Raw genomic sequence first — 10,000 nt, forward strand, 5'->3', positions numbered from 1 at the left:
GTTGTGTTATTAGGGTGACAGACAGGGAGCCTAGCGGTTAAGAGGTTGTGTTATTAGGGTGACAGACAGGGAGCCTAGCGGTTAAGAGGTTGTGTTATTAGGGTGACAGACAGGGAGCCTAGCGGTTAAGAGGTTGTGTTATTAGGGTGACAGACAGGGAGCCTAGCGGTTTAGAGGTTGTGTTATTAGGGTGACAGACAGGGAGCCTAGCGGTTTAGAGGTTGTGTTATTAGGGTGACAGACAGGGAGCCTAGCGGTTAAGAGGTTGTGTTATTAGGGTGACAGACAGGGAGCCTAGCGGTTTAGAGGTTGTGTTATTAGGGTGACAGACAGGGAGCCTAGCGGTTTAGAGGTTGTGTTATTAGGGTGACAGACAGGGAGCCTAGCGGTTTAGAGGTTGTGTTATTAGGGTGACAGGGAGCCTAGCGGTTTAGAGGTTGTGTTATTAGGGTGACAGGGAGCCTAGAGGTTTAGAGGTTGTGTTATTAGGGTAACAGACAGGGAGCCTAGCGGTTTAGAGGTTGTGTTATTAGGGTGACAGGGAGCCTAGCGGTTTAGAGGTTGTGTTATTAGGGTGACAGACAGGGAGCCTAGCGGTTTAGAGGTTGTGTTATTAGGGTAACAGACAGGGAGCCTAGCGGTTTAGAGGTTGTGTTATTAGGGTGACAGGGAGCCTAGCGGTTTAGAGGTTGTGTTATTAGGGTGACAGACAGGGAGCCTAGCGGTTTAGAGGTTGTGTTATTAGGGTGACAGGGAGCCTAGCGGTTAAGAGGTTGTGTTATTAGGGTGACAGGGAGCCTAGCGGTTAAGAGGTTGTGTTATTAGGGTGACAGGGAGCCTAGCGGTTTAGAGGTTGTGTTATTAGGGTGACAGGGAGCCTAGCGGTTTAGAGGTTGTGTTATTAGGGTGACAGGGAGCCTAGCGGTTAAGAGGTTGTGTTATTAGGGTGACAGGGAGCCTAGCGGTTTAGAGGTTGTGTTATTAGGGTGACAGGGAGCCTAGCGGTTAAGAGGTTGTGTTATTAGGGTGACAGACAGGGAGCCTAGCGGTTTAGAGGTTGTGTTATTAGGGTGACAGGGAGCCTAGCGGTTAAGAGGTTGTGTTATTAGGGTGACAGGGAGCCTAGCGGTTAAGAGGTTGTGTTATTAGGGTGACAGGGAGCCTAGCGGTTTAGAGGTTGTGTTATTAGGGTGACAGACAGGGAGCCTAGCGGTTAAGAGGTTGTGTTATTAGGGTGACAGACAGGGAGCCTAGCGGTTTAGAGGTTGTGTTATTAGGGTGACAGACAGGGAGCCTAGCGGTTAAGAGGTTGTGTTATTAGGGTGACAGACAGGGAGCCTAGCGGTTAAGAGGTTGTGTTATTAGGGTGACAGGGAGCCTAGCGGTTTAGAGGTTGTGTTATTAGGGTGACAGACAGGGAGCCTAGAGGTTTAGAGGTTGTGTTATTAGGGTGACAGACAGGGAGCCTAGCGGTTAAGAGGTTGTGTTATTAGGGTGACAGACAGGGAGCCTAGCGGTTTAGAGGTTGTGTTATTAGGGTGACAGACAGGGAGCCTAGCGGTTTAGAGGTTGTGTTATTAGGGTGACAGGGAGCCTAGCGGTTTAGAGGTTGTGTTATTAGGGTGACAGACAGGGAGCCTAGCGGTTAAGAGGTTGTGTTATTAGGGTGACAGGGAGCCTAGCGGTTTAGAGGTTGTGTTATTAGGGTGACAGACAGGGAGCCTAGCGGTTTAGAGGTTGTGTTATTAGGGTGACAGGGAGCCTAGCGGTTAAGAGGTTGTGTTATTAGGGTGACAGGGAGCCTAGCGGTTAAGAGGTTGTGTTATTAGGGTGACAGGGAGCCTAGCGGTTTAGAGGTTGTGTTATTAGGGTGACAGACAGGGAGCCTAGCGGTTAAGAGGTTGTGTTATTAGGGTGACAGACAGGGAGCCTAGCGGTTTAGAGGTTGTGTTATTAGGGTGACAGACAGGGAGCCTAGCGGTTAAGAGGTTGTGTTATTAGGGTGACAGACAGGGAGCCTAGCGGTTTAGAGGTTGTGTTATTAGGGTGACAGACAGGGAGCCTAGCGGTTTAGAGGTTGTGTTATTAGGGTGACAGACAGGGAGCCTAGCGGTTAAGAGGTTGTGTTATTAGGGTGACAGACAGGGAGCCTAGCGGTTTAGAGGTTGTGTTATTAGGGTGACAGACAGGGAGCTTAGCGGTTTAGAGGTTGTGTTATTAGGGTGACAGACAGGGAGCCTAGCGGTTTAGAGGTTGTGTTATTAGGGTGACAGGGAGCCTAGCGGTTTAGAGGTTGTGTTATTAGGGTGACAGGGAGCCTAGAGGTTTAGAGGTTGTGTTATTAGGGTAACAGACAGGGAGCCTAGCGGTTTAGAGGTTGTGTTATTAGGGTGACAGGGAGCCTAGCGGTTTAGAGGTTGTGTTATTAGGGTGACAGACAGGGAGCCTAGCGGTTTAGAGGTTGTGTTATTAGGGTAACAGACAGGGAGCCTAGCGGTTTAGAGGTTGTGTTATTAGGGTGACAGGGAGCCTAGCGGTTTAGAGGTTGTGTTATTAGGGTGACAGACAGGGAGCCTAGCGGTTTAGAGGTTGTGTTATTAGGGTGACAGGGAGCCTAGCGGTTAAGAGGTTGTGTTATTAGGGTGACAGGGAGCCTAGCGGTTAAGAGGTTGTGTTATTAGGGTGACAGGGAGCCTAGCGGTTTAGAGGTTGTGTTATTAGGGTGACAGGGAGCCTAGCGGTTTAGAGGTTGTGTTATTAGGGTGACAGGGAGCCTAGCGGTTAAGAGGTTGTGTTATTAGGGTGACAGGGAGCCTAGCGGTTTAGAGGTTGTGTTATTAGGGTGACAGGGAGCCTAGCGGTTAAGAGGTTGTGTTATTAGGGTGACAGGGAGCCTAGCGGTTTAGAGGTTGTGTTATTAGGGTGACAGGGAGCCTAGCGGTTAAGAGGTTGTGTTATTAGGGTGACAGGGAGCCTAGCGGTTAAGAGGTTGTGTTATTAGGGTGACAGGGAGCCTAGCGGTTTAGAGGTTGTGTTATTAGGGTGACAGACAGGGAGCCTAGCGGTTAAGAGGTTGTGTTATTAGGGTGACAGACAGGGAGCCTAGCGGTTTAGAGGTTGTGTTATTAGGGTGACAGACAGGGAGCCTAGCGGTTAAGAGGTTGTGTTATTAGGGTGACAGACAGGGAGCCTAGCGGTTAAGAGGTTGTGTTATTAGGGTGACAGGGAGCCTAGCGGTTTAGAGGTTGTGTTATTAGGGTGACAGACAGGGAGCCTAGAGGTTTAGAGGTTGTGTTATTAGGGTGACAGACAGGGAGCCTAGCGGTTAAGAGGTTGTGTTATTAGGGTGACAGACAGGGAGCCTAGCGGTTTAGAGGTTGTGTTATTAGGGTGACAGACAGGGAGCCTAGCGGTTTAGAGGTTGTGTTATTAGGGTGACAGGGAGCCTAGCGGTTTAGAGGTTGTGTTATTAGGGTGACAGACAGGGAGCCTAGCGGTTAAGAGGTTGTGTTATTAGGGTGACAGGGAGCCTAGCGGTTTAGAGGTTGTGTTATTAGGGTGACAGACAGGGAGCCTAGCGGTTTAGAGGTTGTGTTATTAGGGTGACAGGGAGCCTAGCGGTTAAGAGGTTGTGTTATTAGGGTGACAGGGAGCCTAGCGGTTAAGAGGTTGTGTTATTAGGGTGACAGGGAGCCTAGCGGTTTAGAGGTTGTGTTATTAGGGTGACAGACAGGGAGCCTAGCGGTTAAGAGGTTGTGTTATTAGGGTGACAGACAGGGAGCCTAGCGGTTTAGAGGTTGTGTTATTAGGGTGACAGACAGGGAGCCTAGCGGTTAAGAGGTTGTGTTATTAGGGTGACAGACAGGGAGCCTAGCGGTTAAGAGGTTGTGTTATTAGGGTGACAGGGAGCCTAGCGGTTTAGAGGTTGTGTTATTAGGGTGACAGACAGGGAGCCTAGAGGTTTAGAGGTTGTGTTATTAGGGTGACAGACAGGGAGCCTAGCGGTTAAGAGGTTGTGTTATTAGGGTGACAGACAGGGAGCCTAGCGGTTTAGAGGTTGTGTTATTAGGGTGACAGACAGGGAGCCTAGCGGTTTAGAGGTTGTGTTATTAGGGTGACAGGGAGCCTAGCGGTTTAGAGGTTGTGTTATTAGGGTGACAGACAGGGAGCCTAGCGGTTAAGAGGTTGTGTTATTAGGGTGACAGGGAGCCTAGCGGTTTAGAGGTTGTGTTATTAGGGTGACAGACAGGGAGCCTAGCGGTTTAGAGGTTGTGTTATTAGGGTGACAGGGAGCCTAGCGGTTAAGAGGTTGTGTTATTAGGGTGACAGGGAGCCTAGCGGTTAAGAGGTTGTGTTATTAGGGTGACAGGGAGCCTAGCGGTTTAGAGGTTGTGTTATTAGGGTGACAGACAGGGAGCCTAGCGGTTTAGAGGTTGTGTTATTAGGGTGACAGGGAGCCTAGCGGTTAAGAGGTTGTGTTATTAGGGTGACAGGGAGCCTAGCGATTTAGAGGTTGTGTTATTAGGGTGACAGACAGGGAGCCTAGCGGTTAAGAGGTTGTGTTATTAGGGTGACAGACAGGGAGCCTAGCGGTTAAGAGGTTGTGTTATTAGGGTGACAGGGAGCCTAGCGGTTTAGAGGTTGTGTTATTAGGGTGACAGACAGGGAGCCTAGCGGTTTAGAGGTTGTGTTATTAGGGTGACAGACAGGGAGCCTAGCGGTTAAGAGGTTGTGTTATTAGGGTGACAGACAGGGAGCCTAGCGGTTAAGAGGTTGTGTTATTAGGGTGACAGACAGGGAGCCTAGCGGTTAAGAGGTTGTGTTATTAGGGTGACAGACAGGGAGCCTAGCGGTTAAGAGGTTGTGTTATTAGGGTGACAGACAGGGAGCCTAGCGGTTTAGAGGTTGTGTTATTAGGGTGACAGACAGGGAGCCTAGCGGTTAAGAGGTTGTGTTATTAGGGTGACAGACAGGGAGCCTAGCGGTTAAGAGGTTGTGTTATTAGGGTGACAGGGAGCCTAGCGGTTAAGAGGTTGTGTTATTAGGGTGACAGACAGGGAGCCTAGCGGTTAAGAGGTTGTGTTATTAGGGTGACAGACAGGGAGCCTAGCGGTTAAGAGGTTGTGTTATTAGGGTGACAGGGAGCCTAGCGGTTAAGAGGTTGTGTTATTAGGGTGACAGGTAGCCTAGCGGTTAAGAGGTTGTGTTATTAGGGTGACAGACAGGGAGCCTAGCGGTTAAGAGGTTGTGTTATTAGGGTGACAGGTAGCCTAGCGGTTAAGAGGTTGTGTTATTAGGGTGACAGACAGGGAGCCTAGCGGTTAAGAGGTTGTGTTATTAGGGTGACAGACAGGGAGCCTAGCGGTTAAGAGGTTGTGTTATTAGGGTGACAGGGAGCCTAGCGGTTAAGTGGTTGTGTTATTAGGGTGACAGACAGGGAGCCTAGCGGTTTAGAGGTTGTGTTATTAGGGTGACAGGGAGCCTAGCGGTTTAGAGGTTGTGTTATTAGGGTGACAGACAGGGAGCCTAGCGGTTTAGAGGTTGTGTTATTAGGGTGACAGGGAGCCTAGCGGTTTAGAGGTTGTGTTATTAGGGTAACAGACAGGTAGCCTAGCGGTTTAGAGGTTGTGTTATTAGGGTGACAGGGAGCCTAGCGGTTAAGAGGTTGTGTTATTAGGGTAACAGACAGGTAGCCTAGCGGTTAAGAGGTTGTGTCATTAGGGTGACAGGTAGCCTAGCGGTTAAGAGGTTGTGTTATTAGGGTGACAGGGAGCCTAGCGGTTTAGAGGTTGTGTTATTAGGGTAACAGACAGGGAGCCTAGCGGTTTAGAGGTTGTGTTATTAGGGTGACAGGGAGCCTAGCGGTTTAGAGGTTGTGTTATTAGGGTGACAGACAGGGAGCCTAGCGGTTAAGAGGTTGTGTTATTAGGGTGACAGGGAGCCTAGCGGTTTAGAGGTTGTGTTATTAGGGTGACAGACAGGGAGCCTAGCGGTTTAGAGGTTGTGTTATTAGGGTAACAGACAGGGAGCCTAGCGGTTTAGAGGTTGTGTTATTAGGGTGACAGACAGGGAGCCTAGCGGTTTAGAGGTTGTGTTATTAGGGTGACAGACAGGGAGCCTAGCGGTTTAGAGGTTGTGTTATTAGGGTGACAGACAGGGAGCCTAGCGGTTAAGAGGTTGTGTTATTAGGGTGACAGACAGGGAGCCTAGCGGTTAAGAGGTTGTGTTATTAGGGTGACAGGTAGCCTAGCGGTTTAGAGGTTGTGTTATTAGGGTGACAGACAGGGAGCCTAGCGGTTTAGAGGTTGTGTTATTAGGGTGACAGACAGGGAGTCTAGCGGTTTAGAGGTTGTGTTATTAGGGTGACAGACAGGGAGCCTAGCGGTTTAGAGGTTGTGTTATTAGGGTGACAGGGAGCCTAGCGGTTAAGAGGTTGTGTTATTAGGGTGACAGGGAGCCTAGCGGTTAAGAGGTTGTGTTATTAGGGTGACAGACAGGGAGCCTAGCGGTTTAGAGGTTGTGTTATTAGGGTGACAGACAGGGAGCCTAGTGGTTTAGAGGTTGTGTTATTAGGGTGACAGACAGGGAGCCTAGCGGTTTAGAGGTTGTGTTATTAGGGTGACAGACAGGGAGCCTAGCGGTTTAGAGGTTGTGTTATTAGGGTGACAGGGAGCCTAGCGGTTAAGAGGTTGTGTTATTAGGGTGACAGACAGGGAGCCTAGCGGTTAAGAGGTTGTGTTATTAGGGTGACAGACAGGGAGCCTAGCGGTTAAGAGGTTGTGTTATTAGGGTGACAGACAGGGAGCCTAGAGGTTTAGAGGTTGTGTTATTAGGGTGACAGACAGGGAGCCTAGCGGTTTAGAGGTTGTGTTATTAGGGTGACAGGTAGCCTAGCGGTTTAGAGGTTGTGTTATTAGGGTAACAGACAGGGAGCCTAGCGGTTAAGAGGTTGTGTTATTAGGGTGACAGACAGGGAGCCTAGCGGTTTAGAGGTTGTGCCAGTAACCCGAAATGTTGCTGGTTCAAATCCTCGAGCCGACTAGGTGCAAAATAATCTGTCCATGTGCCCTTGAGCAAGGCACTTAACCCTAATTGCTCTGGATACGAGCATCTGCCAAGCGACTAAAATGTACGTTTTCTTAAACTTTCTGTACCTTTTCTCTGTTGCATCCAATATCATCCTCAGTCTCTGAATCTGGAGAATACACACACACAGACACAGACACACAGACACACAGACACAGACACACAGACACAGACACACAGACACACAGACACACAGACACACAGACACACAGACACACAGACACAGACACAGACACAGACACAGAGACAGAGACAGAGACAGAGACAGAGACAGAGACAGAGACACAGACACAGACACACACACACACACACACACACACACACACACACACACACACACACCGACACAGACACACACACACACACGTTAGGACCAGAAAAGATCACGTTCAAGTAGAAATACAACATCTAACTGCACGAGTACGGAGAGCAAAGATGTACCTCCTCAAAGTAGGTCTCCACTGTGATCTTCAACTCCTCCAGATTAGTGGTCTGCAGCTCACTCTGCAGTTTGCTGTTACAAGGGGAAATGACAGGTCGAAGATGACTCATCTTGGTTTTATAACAACGATACATCGTCTATTAGTGATGGAGTTTCCCATCTCTGGAAAACGAGATGCTGCATCTCAACATTTCATTCTGCAAAAAGTGTCTAATGAATAAATATAGACAGAGACAGACAGACAGACAGACAGACAGACAGACAGACAGACAGACGGACAAGCACAGACGGACAGACAGACAGACAGACAGGCAGACAGACAGACAGGCAGACAGGCAGACAGACAGACAGACAGACAGGCAGGCAGGCAGGCAGACAGACAGACAGACAGGCAGACAGGCAGACAGGCAGACAGGCAGACAGGCAGGCAGACAGACAGACAGACAGACAGACAGACAGACAGACAGGCAGACAGGCAGACAGGCAGGCAGACAGACAGACAGACAGACAGACAGACAGACAGGCAGACAGACAGGCAGGCAGGCAGGCAGGCAGACAGACAAGCACAGACGGACAGGCTGGCAGTAAGACAGGCAGAGACAGACACACAGGCCGGCAGACAGATACACAGACAGGCACAGACAGACAGGCCGGCCGACAGACAGGCACAGAGAGACAGGCCGGCCGACAGACAGGCACAGACAGAAAGGCCGGCCGACAGACAGGCACAGACAGGCACAGACAGACAGGCCGGCCGACAGACAGGCACAGACAGACACAGACAGACAGACCGGCCGACAGACAGGCACAGACAGACAAAGACAGACAGACCGGCCGACAGACAGGCACAGACAGACACAGACAGACAGGCCGGCCGACAAACAGGCACAGACAGACACAGACAGACAGACCGGCCGACAGACAGGCACAGAGAGACAGACAGACTTACGTCACAGTGTTCTCCTTCTCTCTACACTGCTGTTCCAGCTTCAGGATTCTGTGTTTCAGTCCATTAACAACCTGCAGGACAGGACATGTCAATCAACACCTTCCTACAACACACACACACACACAGACACGCGCACACGCGCACACACTCACACACTCACACACTCACACACACGCACACACGCACACACGCACACACGCACACACTCACTCACACACACATGCACACACTCACTCACACACACACACACACACATGCACACACTCACTCACACACACACACACACACACACGCACTCACACACACACGCACTCACACACACACACACACACACACACACACACACACACACGCACTCACACACACACACACTCACAGACACTTACCAGGCTCCCCTGGTGTTTCTTGTCCACCAGACTCAGTGTGTACTCCGGTCCCTGTGGAGGGAAACGACAGGCTCAGATCTGTTACAGAGACCTCCATGGAGTCACTATGATCTGTTACAGAGACCTCCATGGAGTCACTATGATCTGTTAGAGACCTCCATGGAGTCACTATGATCTTTTACAGAGACCTCCATGGAGTCACTATGATCAGCTACAGAGACCTCCATGGAGTCACTATGATCAGCTACAGGGACCTCCATGGAGTCACTATGATCTGCTACAGAGACCTCCATGGAGTCACTATGATCTGTTAGAGACCTCCATGGAGTCACTATGATCTGTTACAAAGACCTCCATGGAGTCACTATGATCAGCTACAGAGACCTCCATGGAGTCACTATGATCTGTTACAGGGACCTCCATGGAGTCACTATGATCTGTTAGAGAGACCTCCACGGAGTCACTATGATCTGCTACATAGACCTCCATGGAGTCACTATGATCTGCTACAGAGACCTCCATGGAGTCACTATGATCAGCTACAGGGACCTCCATGGAGTCACTATCAACTGCTACAGAGACCTCCATGGAGTCACTATGATCTGTTAGAGAGACCTACATGGAGTCACTATGATCTGTTAGAGAGACCTCCATGGAGTCACTATGATCTGTTACAGAGACCTCCATGGAGTCACTATGATCTGTTACAAAGTATGATCTGAGGTGATGCTGCTGGGGGTCAGTATGATCTGAGGTGATGCTGCTGGGTGTCAGTATGATCTGAGGTGATGCTGCTGGGGGTCAGTATCATCTGAGGTGATGCTGCTGGGGGTCAGTATGATCTGAGGTGATGCTGCTGGGGGTCAGTATGATCTGAGGTGATGCTGCTGGGGGTCAGTATGATCTGAGGTGATGCTGCTGGGGGTCAGTATCATCTGAGGTGATGCTGCTGGGGGTCAGTTTGAGCTGAGGTGATGCTGCCGGGGGTCAGTATGATCTGAGGTGATGCTGCTGGGGATCAGTATGATCTGAAGTGATGCTACTGGGGGTCAGTATCATCTGAGGTGATGCTGCTGGGGGTCAGTTTGAGCTGAGGTGATGCTGCTGGGGGTCAGTATGATCTGAGGTGATGCTGCT

The 10,000-nt window shown here is 50.1% G+C and overlaps 1 protein-coding gene across 3 annotated transcripts in view; it reads right to left on the minus strand.

The window, feature by feature from the left end:
- LOC139394174 (IQ domain-containing protein E-like) overlaps window positions 1–10,000 on the minus strand; it is a 27,111-nt gene that overhangs the window by 9,625 nt on the left and 7,486 nt on the right. For all 3 annotated transcript variants that reach the window (XM_071142216.1, XM_071142215.1, XM_071142217.1), the window contains 4 exons: window positions 8,864–8,914; window positions 8,478–8,548; window positions 7,528–7,600; window positions 7,155–7,195 (listed from right to left, as the gene is read on the minus strand). In XM_071142216.1, coding sequence (XP_070998317.1) covers window positions 7,155–7,195; window positions 7,528–7,600; window positions 8,478–8,548; window positions 8,864–8,914 — 236 coding nt within the window. The remainder of the gene's footprint in view (window positions 1–7,154; window positions 7,196–7,527; window positions 7,601–8,477; window positions 8,549–8,863; window positions 8,915–10,000) is intronic.

The sequence above is a fragment of the Oncorhynchus clarkii genome, unplaced genomic scaffold (assembly GCF_045791955.1).
Source record: "Oncorhynchus clarkii lewisi isolate Uvic-CL-2024 unplaced genomic scaffold, UVic_Ocla_1.0 unplaced_contig_9327_pilon_pilon, whole genome shotgun sequence".
Classification (NCBI taxonomy): domain Eukaryota; kingdom Metazoa; phylum Chordata; class Actinopteri; order Salmoniformes; family Salmonidae; genus Oncorhynchus; species Oncorhynchus clarkii.